This window comes from Haliaeetus leucocephalus, unplaced genomic scaffold, assembly GCF_000737465.1.
Source record: "Haliaeetus leucocephalus isolate CR32 unplaced genomic scaffold, Haliaeetus_leucocephalus-4.0 Scaffold712, whole genome shotgun sequence".
In the NCBI taxonomy this organism is placed as follows: domain Eukaryota; kingdom Metazoa; phylum Chordata; class Aves; order Accipitriformes; family Accipitridae; genus Haliaeetus; species Haliaeetus leucocephalus.
The window spans coordinates 4,660,500-4,677,490 of NW_010973148.1; the positions used below are offsets into that span (position 1 = coordinate 4,660,500).

Consider the following 16,991-nt stretch of genomic DNA (forward strand, 5'->3'; position numbering starts at 1 on the left):
CGTGCTCTTTTTAGGGTTTGTGCTGCTTTTAGCCTTTTTTCGGGTTTTGGTTAAAGCATGGTGAAGTGACAGTAAAGTGATATTGAATATTGAGCTGTAGGAAGAGGAGGAAGTGTGTTCTCATCTTTCACAGTCTCCTTGGAGAGCTTTCCCTGTCTGACATGTTCCATGATGGTTATGTTGCATTTTAGATCCAAGATTCTGTCTGGGGGGAAAAAAAAAAAAAAAAAGTGTTTTTTTGTGGTTAAGTTTTAGCCAAGAAAATTCTGTTACATTAATCTGTTTGCACAGCAGAGTTGAATGTATTTCCGAGGAAGCTGCTGTGCAGTTGATGTATCTGGAGATCAATATTGGAATATTCAGTGTGATGTGTTAAGAATCATGTAAGCATAATATTAAAAGAAAATCTTGATGAAATGCTGATCCTTTACTTGTCAGCTTTGATGAAAGACATTCAATAGCTCCTATCCAGTCTGTGTTCATCTTGGCTATAAGGACTGCCATGCTGCAGACCACAGTGCTTGGGAAGCGAGAGTGGAATGCGAAAGGACACTAGCAGGATCCTGTAGGACTGTTGCTTGTCTGTTTAAAAACTGTACGCATGAATTGAGTTAGGCTGATCCTCAAGCTTGTCAGGTAATTAATTCAGGATAATTAATTTAAGAGATGATAAAGGGAGCCAGATCTTGGACACATGGTACACATACTTCCTAATTTCATCACAGAATTGCTTTGGTTTCAGTCAAAAACAGCAATGTGGAGAGAATTAATGTGTGTTGCACATGCTATATAGTGCCCATTGATATTTTTGCTGGGAGAGGGAACAGGGAGTTTCTAGCCCTTTTATACTTCTTAAGCACGTTCATTATGTCTGTTGCTGCCTTGCTGTTAGCATGAACTTTAAATTGATGAGCTCTCTCTGCATTCAACTGTACAGGTTATTGTGTCCAAATACAGGAGTACACAGTGAGGAGCTCTGTGAGAGCTGCTAGTTTAATTCTTGGTTCTTGATAAGTAACGTCTTGCATGAAAGCTACGTGTAAACAAGGAAAGAAAAGTAACAATGAAGGGCTGGAAGAAAGAGAAATAAGTATGATGAAAAGCAGAGAGGTTACTTGGTGATGAGGTGTTGGAGGTGGAGCTCCCAGGAAGGAAATGTGTAGTACCTGTGGCTGGCCTTTTATTAATTTGACCACAGCCTAGGTGTAAAGGTCCTTCTTTTAAAGTTAGTGTTTTGGTCAGATTAACTTGTATCCAGTACCTTTTGAAGTTCTTTTCCCAAGAATGGTTGAACTTGATGATTTCAAACACCTGTAAAAGAGTTCAAGTGTTTAGAAACCCTGCAGGTTTGGTTCAAAGGCTAAGGCTATTCATGCAGAAGTGTTGAAACACATTTCATGTTTAATTATTTGGACCTTGGGAGGGTTTTTTTTTATATCTGATAATGTACTGAGATTAAACAGTGAGCCTGCTATTAAAAGATTTAGCAATTTAATAATTGCAGTTGCTGGTTTTCTGAAATTTAGTCTCATTAGTGCTGTCCAGCTGCACAGCAGTGTCCAGACTTTGTCTTTCCAGACTTGTCTTTTCTGTGCTGCTTCGGATTTTTTTTAAGAGCTCTCTTATGTTGGCCCTCAGTTGCATGTTTTTCCAAACCAGAGCTCTGTCTTTTTGCACGAGGAATCTTTGTCATGCTTATGCCTGTGTCTGTACTTTTTTTCATTTCCCTGTATCTTTGTGGAGTTAGTAGGACTAGGGCTGTCCAGAGGATTCAAATGACACAAGGACAACTTCCAGATATTTGTTGTTCATTCCTTTTCCACTATCTGTAGCATTCCTTTTTCTGCCTTATTTTCTTTACTAATTCTAAGTTGGTCTTTCCTTCCATGATAGCTTGTTTTGTGTTGAGGGCTAACAGAGGAGCAAGTGTGAGGCAGCCTAGACATTTGGATTGAGGATTTTCTGTGGTTTCTTGACACAAATGATACAAGCTTCCGGAGACAGTAGTCAGACTCTATCTCCTCTCAACACATTCACCAAATCTGTATTCTCTGCTAAAAATTCATGTGTATAGCACTCTTCCAAATGCAGTATGACATGTTTCTTATGGGGATACAGATTTGTCACAGAATGAACAAAAAGACCAGCTTTTTATTTTTCAGCCTGCCTGCCTGCCTCTCCCCCTTCCTGTTGTGAGCTCTCTGTCTCTCGCACTGCTTTTCAGCCTAGTTTTCACATGAGAGCAGCTGTGTCTTCTTGTCTTGCATATACTTGGATAGTCACTGTTCAGACACTGCTGGAGCAAACCTGAAAAGCAGCACTGGCAGTGAAAACTACCTACTTTCTGCTACAAAGAGCCAAATGGTGCAGGGATATAGGCTCATGCAAAGTAGGGGTGACTGTAGTCAACTACCTTCCCCCACGTAAAAAAAAAACCAACCAAAAAAAAAGTCTTTCTGCCAAAAGGAAAGGTGATAGCAAGGGAGTGGTAGCTGTTACTCTTTCATGCTCCATTTCGTTTGCTGTTTCCTCACACTTCAGTTTATAGCCTCCTGTTCTATCTTGACACTCCTGTTCAAGAAAGGTCAGTTAGATCTAGCATTCACTGAGAGGAGGTGTAGGGCTACCCTTAGGTCTGGTAGACAGGACAAACTAATTTGAGAAGGCTGGTAGTTAAAAGTGTTCATACCAATTAGGGAAGTGCAGAGGGACACTTTCTGTATGAGCAGGGAGGGAGGATTGTGATGTCTTACTAGTTCTGAGATGAAGCTCGGAAAGTTTATGAATGAGATTGATCTGGTGCCTGCAGTAGCAAGGCAGCAGCAGGTTCATTGACTGAAGTGGTCTTTCTCAGATTTCTCCTTATTTTCTTAAATAGTTTATGGTAATTAGAATCATAGAATCATTTAGGTTCGTTTTTAAAGTGCTCACTATGAACTCCTTCCTGGTAGGTTCACAGAAACACCGATATAAAATGATTTGATCCCTAAAATACTTACTTTGGGGCTCATGTTGTCCTTTAGCAATCACTGTTGCCAAGCTTTGGTAAGCCAGCAGGCTTTTTCATCTCCTTAGGTGACATGGACTGCTTACACCCTGCTTTGATTAAAATGGATTAATTGCTATGAGATCATCAACACTAATTGAAAAGAAGTGATTATCTTGGAGGATGCCAAAACCTGCATCCAGCAGTATCTGAGGGAAAGTAAAAATTTGCCTAGCTTTAGCATTGATATTCAAAGAGCTTCAGTCCTTCAAAGAGATGCTTCTGTTCCTTGGAGGAGGAGCAGGAGGAGGCCAACCGGCAGGATGTCAAAAAGAAAACACACACACATGTTGAAAAAGTTTGAAGAATGGCAGATGACACTGAACTGTAAAGGTTTCTATGTAGTCCTTAGTTTTGAGAGAAAAAATATTTATCTGAATGATATATTGGGATTATTCACATACCTCCTAGAATGATGCACTCTCCTTAGCCTGTTGCATCCTCAGTCTTAGCCATAGCTCTTCCATGAGATAACGAGTGACTGTATCTCTTGCTCCTACTTCCTTTTCTTAACCTGTTTCATCCTCTCTCAGCATCTTTCACCCAAGAAAGTATAAAATGAGTGCTTGCTTCAAGTCTTTAAGAAAGCTTTAAGACTGTTTTGCTACTATAAAACATTAGAGATGGAGAAACCCCCAAGAATGTAGAGGAGCACTGGGGAACACACAAGAGTTACTTGTGCTTGTACAGAGCTAGTGAAACTTAGGGACTGTGTCTCAGAAGTCTTTCTCCAGTATTTGATTTCTGAGGCTGTTATTTCTTCTCAATCCAAATACAGTCTTTCTGATTGGCTCCCAGACACTAATGATTTTATAATTCAAATATATTCATAATACCTTTTTGAAAAGTCTAAGAATTATAGTTACAGCTTCCAAAGTCATGGGATGCACCCACACTTATATTCTGAAACACACTTTTCCTCGTGAGGATTTTAATTTAGTGATAACAAACCAGCTCTTGCCCAATATGGCTGCACACTGAAACCCAGTCTTATCTCAGACGACGTGGTATCTCTTTTAATTTGTTTCATTTTTGAGATTTTCTTAGGGCTTGAAAATTGATGTCAGTTTAAAAAGGAGTAGGATTTGGAGAGAAAGAAGGGGGAATGGAGTAATGTCTGGGATTTTCATATGTTGCAGATTACTTTGAATTCCATCGAATGTTTACATCATCTCTGGTAAACTCTTTAATGAAGTGTCTGTGCAGAGAATAGATTCAAGTGATCTCAAGAGGAAGTTTTCAGTTGCTGTGTAAGTGAGAGAGAAGAGGGCAAACTTGTAAACTGAGGAAATGTAAATGTAAGGAAATTTAAATTATATATAGAGAGAGAGAGTATAAAAAATAATACACAAATTATCCTTTTTACTTCAAAAGCTCTAAATGCAAGTACTTTTTGGACTTCAGCAAGTAGAAGTACTTTTGGAAAGACAGGGCTAAAATACATATGAACAAGTAGCTGAAACTGTGGGTATACCTATTTTTGAGCAGGTTAAAAAAATACAGAAAACCTTGTCCTGAAGTTACAGATTCTCACAAGAATGATTCACATTACTCAGAAATAAAACACAGTGGAAATAATTGTAAGCAACATAGTGCAATTTATACATGTTTGGGTGAAACAATTTTTGATTAGCATGGCTGTTTTTGTTTTCAGGTAGAAAATGGGTCTATTAGAAATTCTATGTTCTTTCTAGGAAAAATTATTACTCAGTTGTTTATTTTGTGTGCTGATTAAATTCAAACATTATTTTAAAGAAAAAAAGATCAAGATACAGTTGTATCTTATGATATTATAATGTACTGCAAACTTCCTTTCCTGAAACCTTTTCCTAGATGCATTTATTTTACTCAGCTATCACTCAGAACAGCCTGATCTGATACAAACATTTGATGTACACTTCTTAAATAGCTGGTTTTCCTCATCCCTGTGTATATACAGCTTTGCACCATTTACAAGAAATCCTTTTTATCAAGTTAAAAAATAAAGTAGCCATCCAACCTGTAAACACACGCACCAATAATTTTGCTCAGTTTACTAAAGTTAAGCAGAATCAGAACGTAGGAGATGTTGATTAACTTCTTTCTGCACTACAACTGTAGTGCTGCAAAATGTGCATTACACAGTTAACAGGCAACATCAGGGGAGTAGGTCTGTCCTGCTTGGTCGCAGGAGTACTCGTGCCTGTGGAGTTCTGCCCAAGCACCGTTTTTCACACTCTGGGGTCCTCAGTTTGGCGTGGGCTGTTTGATCCTATCTTTTGCGGTACTCCATATCTTTGTGGTTCTCTTGCCATCCTCTTAACAATACACAAAGGTAAAGCTAAACATGATTTGGATTGGTACATGCTCACACTGAAGTATGATCAAACTTTTGAAACATTAATTTTGCTACAAGGATTATGGCCCTCCTCCTGACTTTTTTTTTAAAGGTATTAACCTAAAGTATTTCTCCTGCTGTGAGTTTCTTTGGTGGGAAAAAGCTCCAAAGCATTAAATAGAAATGTCATGTTCTTTGAAGGTGTAGTTCATTCTCAAGGACTTAATTTTGAAAGCACAAGGAACTTCCTTACTCTCTGTGAGCGGCTGTTACTACTTTGTTAGTTGATTCTCTTTTTGCTGGGCTGGGCTAGAGTAGAGGTGAGAAGTATTTTGCACACCACTGGAAGAACAGAGTCCCAGTAAGTGATGGAGAATTGGATTATGATTTGTGTCCAGGCTTTTGGGCAGTGCAGGCTATGTGCTTCCCCAGTTGCAACTTGGGCTGAAAGGCTACGAGTCTGGCTTTGATTTTATATGTAGACAAAAGCAGTATTATACAGCGTAAGGTGCATTAGGCGCACATCTACTAACCCAAGTATAATTAATGAATTCTTTATTTTGGTTTTATAGATTTGTTCGGACCGTGCTACCATTTTCTCAGGAGTTTCAGAGAGATAAGCAACCTAATGCACAGCCGCAGTATCTCTATGGATCGAAGGTTGGATTTAATTACCCTTATATTTATGGTTTGCTAATGTTTAAAGGTATCTTTTTAAATTATAGAAATTATAGAATATGAAAGTTATTAAAAATGGATTCAAATATATTTTGGGAGTATTTTAAATTCAACATACGCCTTTTTTTCAGACTTTGCTGTGAAGCTCATCATATGTTTCAGCCAAAGTGCAAGTGATTAGTCTGATGGTTAGTCTCATCTGACAAAGCTAAAATTAAGTCCTTCTCTCAACCACCTTGCATTGCACAGTTGCTTATAGTGGCAGAGCAGACTCAAAGAGAAGATTAATTAGTCATCTGGTGAAGTGAGAACAAGAGCCTATATTGGGTGCAGCTGCTCCCTTGTTACAGTGATGAAGACTGTGATGGCAGGAGGAACGGGAACAGATAGGAAAAACTGCTTCAGATGTTATCTGACTTAAAAGGAATATAGATTCTGACCACCCTAAACTATCAGATACCAAGCTGCTTAAATTATTTAAAAAAAAAAAATGTAGCATTTCTTTGGCATCTTCAACCCAAAGACCTCAAAGTCATTGTGATGAACTTGGCCTTCTGGCCATCTCGTCTCCTGTATTAACATCATCTTTCTTACTTTGCACATTAGGAGTGCCTAGAAGGTTTATGCAAGTTTTCAATAGAAGTGTACATGATATGCAGTCACGTACTCTGTGCCTTAAGGCAATGCCCAATACTGAGGTTGGAAAGGAGCTTACGTGGGTGACAAGTTGAGAGAGTACTTGGCACAAGAGAATAGTTGTGGGCTTTCATGGAACTACCCAGGTGAGGAAAGTTAGCCTGTATTCACAGGACCAATGCTATGCTCATGTGGGCAGTATTGTGTATTGGAGGGATAGATTTATTCTCCCTGATCACTGCAGATTTATTTTCAGAATTATTACCCAAGTCTTAACAACAGTTAAAGTTATAGCACATTAACATATATCTGCATTTTTAATATCCAGTCAGAAATATTGATCTACTTCCTACAGTAGTAAAAACCAGCAGTGGTATCTTCAGCAAATCATTTGAGAATATTTAGCAGTCTTAATTTTGCATTGTTTTCTTGAGTATCAGGGAGGCAAAATGAAAGTATGGAAAAGAACAATTAAAATATAAGGATCAAATTAGAGGACTGTTGACTAAAAAAAAGTTTTTAAATTATGTACTCAGTTATCCTTGTAATTTATACAAGTGCGCTGTGTCATTTTTCATGTCTAGCTACTTTCATTATCTAGCTCCTACTTAAACATGAGCATAATTAGCCCTTGCCTTATTGTTATTTCCCACACATCATATCCTAGTTACATGGTGCAATCTCTGTGATTTGCCCAGCAAGCTAGTTTTTGAGAGCTGAAAATACAGCTCAGAAGTCACAAATTCCAATCCTAATATATCTGCTGCATTTGTAAAACTTTCATGCTTTTAAAATGTAAAGGAGGTGGAAAAGGACTCACATGTCTTTAATGTAGAATGTAACAGCTGATTGTCTGGTACTGTGAATAGTGTTTTATATAATTGTTCTCCAACAGGGAACAGTAAATTATAGGAAAGTGGGATTTTCTTACATTAGGATTATTGTGTTTCTTACTATTTTAGGAATTCACCAGATGCAGTGTAAAGAGCAAAAACCCCACTGAATTTAGTAGATACTGCTAACTTAATTTATCTAAGTGATGATACAGTGGGGTGAGTGACAGAGGATTAACTAGGGAACCCTTTTTTTATCAGTCAGGTTACATTATTAAAATGAGTTTAGTAATGTTTACTCTGAGAGCTATACGTTTTCAGAAATCTGATTATTTTTCCATATGAGCAGGAGCAATCGAGGGTGTTCTTAGATGCATTTCTGGAGCAAGTTTCATAACTAGATATGCCTATTTTAGCAAATATTCCTGACTCTGTAGTTTTAGATATTTACAACAGTGTATTTTTATTGAATCTAATGTATTTTGGAATTAAGTATATCTGAATGGAATTTTAGGAGGACATTTCTACTGTATATAGCAAGTAACAGATAGTAATTTTTACATGATAGAGGCAACACGTTCTAGTGTGTGATATAATTGCATGATATTATTCTGTGTACTATATAGCCAGGCTTGCCACAGAGCACATTCTTGTTTGGGTCCTTTAACAGTTATATTGTTGAATTGCCTCCTGACTGGATAATAGTGGGGTATGGAGTAGCTATGTATTTTTTTACTTTATTGTCTTTTTTGAGTTCTTGAACTACTCAAGATATTCAGGTGAGCACTTCATATTGATCATATAGCCAAGGAATATGACTTTTTATTTTCCTCATTGGACTTTGCTGTTGTTAGTTGGGTTTGGGTTTTTGGCGTTTTTGAGGGGTTGGGGTTTTGGAAGGTTTTTTAGCAATCCATGGTGTGTGTTTAGGTCAAAACAACAGCATTATGGTTTCTTGTGTATACGTACACTCACACATGCATGTATTGGACTGTAATGGCTAAACACTTTCTGTGCAGAAGCTTTACATGAGCAATGTGCTTGCTTAAGAGTAATTAAAGAAATTTTTAGTTTTGATCTCAAAGTGTTCATGTAGTCTCAGGTATTTCTAAATGGATCAGAGCATTTGGTCTATATTAATGTGTACTGATGCTTAGCATAGACAGTTGTGTCCCCCTTCTCTGTTGCATTTAAAGCTTTCTGAGCAGTATCTTCATCCAATTAGCAAAACAGAAACGCACAGATACAAATTACTTCTCCTGGCTGACATGGGAGCAGAGCTGTCAGGTGGGAAGGAGCTGACCTGCAAAAGCTCATCATCCTTTTAAGTGAGCTGGAGTATTTTAAAAACTCGTTGAGCATGGTCATTGAAATCCCTTTACTCAGGTGAAGTGTGTGTAGGATTAATGAAATGAATGTTAGGAGGTTGAAATTGGCAATGTGGGCTGGATGCATAAAATATGTAATAATGCACATATAACAAAGAGTCTCTTCTGGGGATTTGAAACTAACTTTGCATGTTAATGAAGTACCTGGTTTTATAGAGGTTGTGTAGACCAGAATTTAAGAGCTTCCTTTCTGGCTTATACAACATCTTCCAAAGATTTTCATGTTTGTATGTCTTCTGCATTTTGTAGAAGCTAACTCATTTGTTTTGTGAAAAAAGACCCCTTTGGAAAATACTTCTCAATGTGAATATAATGGTTTTTATCTACTGCTGGTGCACAAGTTAACATCAGTTTGCACTATGTTGCATCTTATTATCAGTTTAGTAATCACTTAGCAAGTTTGCCCCTTGCTAGATCGCTGTTAAAACTGGACAGTGAACTACCAAAACACAGAATTGCCAGAATGAACCTGAATGAATCTGTAATAAAACTTTCTGAGCAAGAGACAGAGAATCGTGTAGCTCTGAGTGTGTGATGACATGAGTTCTTCAACACTAGTGCAGAAGTCAGATGATGCTTGTTATGCATTGCTCATTTGCAGTGGCTGCAAGATGGTCCATTGCTTATGAGGTGATATAAATATTTATCTAAGTAGTGCAGAGTAAACTCCTTGGGTGGAATGATTTTATATTTAGATGAGGTAAATCCCATTCCTGGAAGCACTTCCATGGTAGCTCCTTGCCATCTCAATTTGATACACGTGTGTTTTTGTATATATGTGTTTGTATATATATAACAGGATTCAGTAGGTGAATGCTGCAAAACTGCTTTAAGACTGAACTGCTCCTTGTTCTCAGTATGGTATATAAATGTCTGTATAACATATAAATGCATGTAAATATATGTATTGGACTGCCTTAAAACCCACATAAAGAAACAGAGATGCAGAGAAGTAACAGGTTTTCAAGGGCCCAAGATGTTGGCAGAGATGAGAATATGTCTCTTGGCCACATCCCTTTAACATTAAAATCATCTTTTCTCTCTTTGATGAAATCCTAGTCAAAGAAGCATTACTGTTAATTTGATTACAAGATCATTTTAAAGCTTTTTTTTTCCTGTCCCTGCTACCCAGCCACCCCTTTTTGGCAGTAAACCTGTAGTGTTGGCTTATGCTCTGAAGAGAGTTTTTCAGTGTCTGTTTCATGAAATACCTTCATCTGAAACAGCAGTAAACTGTTCTTGTCTTCAGAGTTTATTTAAGACTGATGTGTAAGGCAAAGAAAAATATGTCAGCTGGAGAAAATGCTATGTAGGGGGTGGAGAACACGTTATTGCTAACTTAACACAATAAAGATGCCTTTTGAAGTGTTTTCTAAAAGTAATACTCGCCCTCATTCAGCATGTGTTTCTGTGTGTCGTACCTATCCTAGTAGAAAAAAGTAAAGATGCCGCCTCAAACTTATGCCAGCTCCAGTCTTCCTAGCTATATGAGGGTTGACGTCTATCACAAGTTGTGGGAAATGTTGTCAAAATATAGTAGCTGAAAAGACCCGTTGCCTGCTGTGAAATACTCAGTGGGCACTCTCTTGCCAAAATTGTACACCCCGTCGGCTTTCAGGGCATGGTGGAAAGGGATGGCAGCTGCCCAGCCAGCAGTTCTCCAGCCTTTACTTTACAACTGAGCTGTGTCAACAAGAGCTGACTTTATGCATACGTTCGTATCAATAGCAGTTTAAAATGCCTGCAGTCAGAGTGTATCTTTGTTTTTCAGATGTACCATAGTGTACAGCAATACTAAGATTTATTATGTTTTTATGGAACACAAGTGCACTAAGAGATTTAAAACAGGGTGACTGTCATGGTTTAACCCCAGCCAGCAACTAAGCACCACACAGCCGCTCACTCACTTTCCCCCACCCAGTGGGATGGGGGAGAGAATCAGGGGGGAAAAAAGTAAAACTCCTGGGTTGAGATAAGAACAGTTTAATAGAACAGAAAGGAAGAAACTAATACTGATAATAATAACAATAATAATGACAATAATAATAATAAATGGAATGGAATATACAAAACAAGTGATGCACAATGCAATTGCTTACCGCTTGCTGACCGATGCCCAGTCAGTTCCTGAGGAGCGATCCCCCCCCCCCCCAGCCCCACTCCCCCCAGTTTATGTACTGGGCATGACGTCACATGGTCTGGAATACCCCTTTGGCCAGTTTGGGTCAGCTGTCCCAGCTGTGTCCCCTCCCAACTTCTTGTGCCCCTCCAGCCTTCTTGCTGGCTGGGCAGGAGAAGCTGAAAAATCCTTGACTTAGTTGTTGCTAAGTAGTGTTTAGACTGAAAACATTAGTGTGTTATCAACATTATTCTCATACTAAATGCAGAACACAACACTGTACCAGCTACTTGAAAGAAAATTAGCTATCCTAGCCAAAACCAGGACAGTGACCTGTACACGTAAGCCAGACAAAACTTGTCATGTTGTGAGGGTGAACAGGTTTCTGTCCAAAGGGCCTTTCTTGGCACTTTGCCATGAAGCTCAAGGCAGAGTGAGTTGATTGGCAGATTTTCTTGTTACAAAAATAAAATGTGTTTTGGCATGTTTTTACTTCCTTGCCCCTTCATTATATAAAACGTACTGTACGGTTGGATAGAAATTTGCTGCTGGTGAATGAGTTTCATCATTAAAACTGAAAGAGAGAAGGAGAGGCCAGCAGTTGCTTCTCTGAACTCTGTTTCCTCTACAGGGGAGTCACTCGCCCCTGGAGCAGAAGGTGGCTTGTGGTGGGTGCAGAGGAGTGCAAAATACGATAACCCAGGATATTTCCTTAGTTTCATTAGAAGTGTCCTTACAGAGTCACTATCTTGCATATGTTTTTAGGCCGAGGGGAAATTTCGGAGACAGATGAAAGGATGCCATTAAAATCCTGGTGAGTTTAGCTTATATGCTGAGATTGACCTCATCCAAATGGGAGCTATGGAGAGCACCACGGTCAGTGAAGTGCGTAGTCTTGAGTAGTAGTTTGTAGTGTGTAGTTTGAGAAGCAGTCGGGATTGTGGGGGTAAAACTCACACTGGCAAACCACTGCATACACTTGGGGTGTATGTTCCCGTTGCCTGTAGTGTAGCAGCCTGGGTTGCTGTCTCAAAACTTCTACTCAGTTTTATTTATGCTATGAAAAAAAAAAAAGGTCTCTTGGTTACTTTTGATTCATTTTTATATTTGTTTGCTGTTTTAGACTAAAGAAAAGCAACCAAAAAATCCCCTCAAAATGTAAACCGATTATTTGCTACATGCTTAATTTTTAAATAACGGACTGTGGCTGAAGTGCTCACTTCTTGGGAATCTGAACGTTTGCCTCTGAGTACCTCTGGCTGCGTACGGGCTGTTGGAAAGGGATGTGACACCGGAGGTACAGCCAGGAGTGCTGCGGTGAGCGGTTGGAGCTCCCCGTTGTGAGCACCGACAATGCACACGATGTGTTTGAAGCAGTTGGGATGTTGTACGTAGTAAAAATCTTCTCCCTGACAAAAGGTTTCTAACTTATAGCAGAGCACTGTCCTGTCGTTGGCACTTGTTCCCAGCTTTTGGAAGTTGGCATGATGGGCTCCTTGCATGCTGAGGGATTCTCTATGATTGTGGCCAGCTGGATGCCAGCTGCATGCTTTTCCTTGGTGTCCTGCATCAGTTGGCTCTGCCCGCTGAGCTCCTCCGAGGCGTACGCTGCGCTTTTGGTCCACGCCTTCCCGCGGTCTTGTTTGGAGGTCCCCTTTCGCCCTTGCAAACGCTCGCGTCTCCTGCTGCACAGGAGGTGCAAGCAGCCATAGAGGAGGATTGCGGCGATGATGAGGAGCAGGACGCTGCTGGTGAGCCAGATGCCCAGCGCCAGCTCTTTCTTGGTGTTGCTCGCAGATGCCGGGTCTTGTTCCAGCGTGTTAAAAACTCTGCACTGGTCACTGGAGGGGTTTGCGGACTGGCAGGTCACACACACGATATATGTTGTTAGTGGAGTTAGGTTTTCAATAACAAAGGAGGAGCGGCTGGCAGGCACCCTCTCTTCCTTCTGAAAGCTCTTTCTTGAGTAACTGGATAGCATGCTGTTCCAGTTAGGGTGGTACATGATGCTGTAAAAGCTGTCGGCACAACTGGCCATTTTTGGCCAAATTACCATAGCCGTGTTTCCTGTAATGTTTTGGACAATTATTCCCATTGGGACGTTGCTCTGGTGGTTTTTTTCTCTCCCGATGCTGTAGAAAGGGAAGGTGTTTGTTTCCCAGGGAGGTAACTGAGAAGCTGCAGCACTGGGGATGTCGTGTAGATCTTAATCGTAGTGCTCTGTAATTTAGGAAAGGAGTTTATTAGGAAACTATGCTCTTATTTTTGGTACTGCTGTGTAAAAGTGGGAATTGGAAGTTCTTAAAGTTTGGGGTATTTTAAACTCTGTATTCCTTTCCCAAGTGAAAGGATAAACATATGCTTATAGAAATTCAGCTGGAGCTGCTGCCTGTACAGGTGACCCGTTGTATCTTGTCTCCATGAGAGATTGTGTGTTTTGCAGAATCTGCAATCGGGGAACCACTTTATTTCACCATTTTTTTTCAGATGACTGAAAAAGAAATGCAGCATTTGTTTTTGTCTCTAGTCTAGTATCTTGCATTTTATTTTACTTACTTGGTGTTTTACATAATCTCAAAGCTTGCTTTTATGAGCAATGAATTTTCTTACGTTAAGTGGCAAGAGAGGGGTGGCAGGAGTGGCTATTGAGGGATAAATGCCTCTGCCATCCACAAGTCTTCATTTTTGCCAGTCACAGTCAACTGAAACACAAAACAGTATGTGGAAACATCACCAGATATTATTTTGTCTCCAATATAATTTTATATTAGTTTCTTATTCAGTGACACTGTCCATTTTTTGCTGGTGATTTAGCACATCTGTAGCTACCGCTAGAGCAGCAGTGGCTGTGATGACTACATTGGTAGCATCAGCATCACAATATTTAGTCTTGATGCTAGTCAGCCTCTTGGGAAACCTTTCTCAAGCTAAGCTTAGTTGGTGAAACACAGCTTTCACTATAGCATACCTTTTGGATAAATAGTGAGTTTTTTAAAAAGGCCTAATACTCTGTTCTGTTCTAAGCGATTGTATGTAGTTCTATTGTCTGCCTGCCCTGAACTTATGCTCCTCCTCATTATAAAGTTAAAACTAGAAAAACAGCTAGTATTTTGAGATTCTCAGTTTGTGTTACCACTGTAAATAGTGAAAGGAAAACATCTATTTTCTGCAATTTTCTAAACAAGTCTATTACAGAATATATATTAACAGCCAGTGGGTATTTTCATTTGTTTGGCATGGTTTTTTTGCTTCTAGTGTTGTGAGGGTAACTTCTGAAAACGAGCCTACATCAGCAATTTAATCTGATTCTCTTAGTTTCTAGTGGCACTTGTGAAAGTTTTTTCCACTGTGAAAGTTTCTTACTTTTTTTATGAAGATAAATGTCCATGACAGTAACACTGTATTTCATTGTTTATGACTTCATTATAAACATTAATTATTTTTTTTTAATGATCAGGTTTAAAAAGTTAAGTCTTCTGGCTAAATAACAACTGACTATTGAAAATTCTCCTGATGAAGAAAGCTTGTAAGATTCGCTCATAACATATTCTGAAATTATTCTGTATTACTTTTATTGTATTTTATATTAGATAGGAGGCTCACAAAATATATATTCTAGTAGGATTTTGATAGTTATATTAATAGTAAGAATTCTATGACTTTATGTATGAAAATTGTTACTCGAGGCTTTTGGATTATATTTATTGGGAAGTGGGAAGAAAAAGATGTATGTTTATTTTCATTACAATGTAAAACCTTAGATATGACTGATCTGGGTAGATGCTGCCATTCTAATTGTGTCGTAACTGCACCCTCTTTGATACAGCAACAATATAATGGAACTGAGTTCGCTATCAAATAAACTTATTAGACAGACACATTTTGGCATTTATGCAGCTTTTGCAGATATTAAAATCGGGTGCATTAGTAAGATCTGAGCTTTTACTTGCTCAGTTGTCTTCTCTGTAGCCGGTAGATCCCAATTACTTAAAATTATAATTTATTTTTTATAGAACACTTCCTAACACAGTCTAGAAACAATAGTTTCATCCTCACAGCATTTTGTAAGTAGAATGTTTGGATTTTAATTAAATAACAGTAATACATTTCTATTGTTACAAAACATCAGTTATTAGGTGACATATAATTACTGACATGTAAATGTTTGGAAAACCCATTTGATGTTTTACAGATTATAAAGTCAGTACTTACCGTCACTTCCTGATGGAAATTTCATATGGTGATGCTGCTGTGAAAATTATATAAACACTAAGTTTTCTGTATCCCTTTTCACATGAGTTATTTCCTGCCTGATCTCTGCTTGCTGGTTTGCTTTTTCTTCCCCTCAGATTCCCTGGACTGAATTCTCATTGCTTGGTGCTTTCAGTTTTTTTCTCCGATGCTGCTGGTGGCATGGTTTCTTTGTCTCTTCCACTTAAATTCATGCATGTCTAGATGCTGTTGCCTTGCTTTTCAAAGAACATACAGTGGAAAAAAAAGTCTTGCTTGCCTCCCCTTGGACAGTGTACTGCCTGAACATCCCTGTTATATGCTCTTGTGCATGTACCAGTGATGCTGTGAGTGATTAATGTTAGCACTTTGATGACATCAGCAACTAGCAACTTTTTTTTTTTATTTAAGTAGGGGAGGGAGCAAGCATAGCTTAAAAAATAATGAACTCCCTCTTTCCTTCCCTCCCTCTCCACCCCCACCTCCCCTTTGTTAGTGGCTTCTTCCCTAAGCATTTTATGCTTCTGTGCATTATGGGGGGGAAGCAGCAGTGGCGTGTGATAGTGTCTTCTAAATACCTTGTCACAGTTTATAAAGCTCTGCTAATCCAGCGTTTACAGGTGGACCATTTTAGGTACTTCCCCATGAGGGTTACATTGAAGAAAGGTGTATTTCTAGTTGGCTGGCTTCTTATTGTTAGGAGTGAGTTTTTAAATACTGAAATCATGTTTTTAGGGCTTGCTTTTCTATGACAAGTTTCTGCTGTGCGAAGAGGAGTTCCCTCCTCTTAACCGCATGGCAGTAAAATGCTTTAACCTACTGAAGTAAAATTCTCCTTGCACTGTAGCCAAAATAGATAGTTTGGACACATTTATTGTAGACACCTACCTGACTGGAAATGTCAAAAGCAAAAGATTAAATGTCACCCTTTTAGGGACAGTTGTATAAAAGCTTAGTATATTGGGACATTCATCTGCACATATTTTCTTACAGTTTTACCAGTTCTGTCCCCCATCAATGCCCCAGACCCCTCTTCTGTATGCAGAGAGGTATGGAAATGCACCCGCTGTACTAGAAGGATGCAGCTTTAGGCTGTCCACCCAGTGGGGTGTGTTTGGAGTTTAGCCTTTCAGCCAGCTCCGATCTAATAGCAGGACTGTGTCTATTTTAGTTTGCATTCACAGAAAAGACGGGTGAGTATTTGGAAACAGCTCTCCTCCACAAAATCGACATAAGCCTGTGGTCCTTAGAACAGAGCTTCCCAGACTGACAGATGGCTGAGGCCAGGGGACCCTCCAGAGCAGGGTGACCTGCAGCGGGTTGCTCAGGGACGGGTCCGGTCAGGTCTCGAACATCTCTGAGGACAGAGACTCCACAACCTCTCTGTTTGACCACCCTCACAGCAGTGATGCTTTTTCTGATGTTTAAATGGGATTTCCCATTTGTGCCCATGGCCCCTTGTCCTGTCACTGGGCACCACTGAGCAGAGTTGGCTCCATCATCTTTTTTACTCCCCCCATCAGTTTCTTATGCACGTGAACTTGATCCCCCTGAGCCTTCTCTTCTCCAGGCTGAACAGTCCCAGCCCTCTCAGCCTTTCCTCATAGGAAAGGTGCTCCAGCCCCTTAATCATCTTTGAGGCCCACTGCTGGGATCTCCCATATGTCTCTCTGTCTCTCTCCTGTACTGGGGAGGCCACCACTGGACCCAGTACTCCAGGTTTGTCTCACCCATGCTGAGTAGA

General features: G+C 39.5%; 1 protein-coding gene across 3 annotated transcripts in view; it reads left to right on the forward strand.

Moving 5' to 3' along the window:
- The window catches only part of CYFIP1 (cytoplasmic FMR1 interacting protein 1), an 89,017-nt gene that overhangs the window by 53,055 nt on the left and 18,971 nt on the right, over positions 1–16,991 (forward strand). For all 3 annotated transcript variants that reach the window (XM_010580463.1, XM_010580464.1, XM_010580462.1), the window contains one exon: positions 5,936–6,023. In XM_010580463.1, coding sequence (XP_010578765.1) covers positions 5,936–6,023 — 88 coding nt within the window. The remainder of the gene's footprint in view (positions 1–5,935; positions 6,024–16,991) is intronic.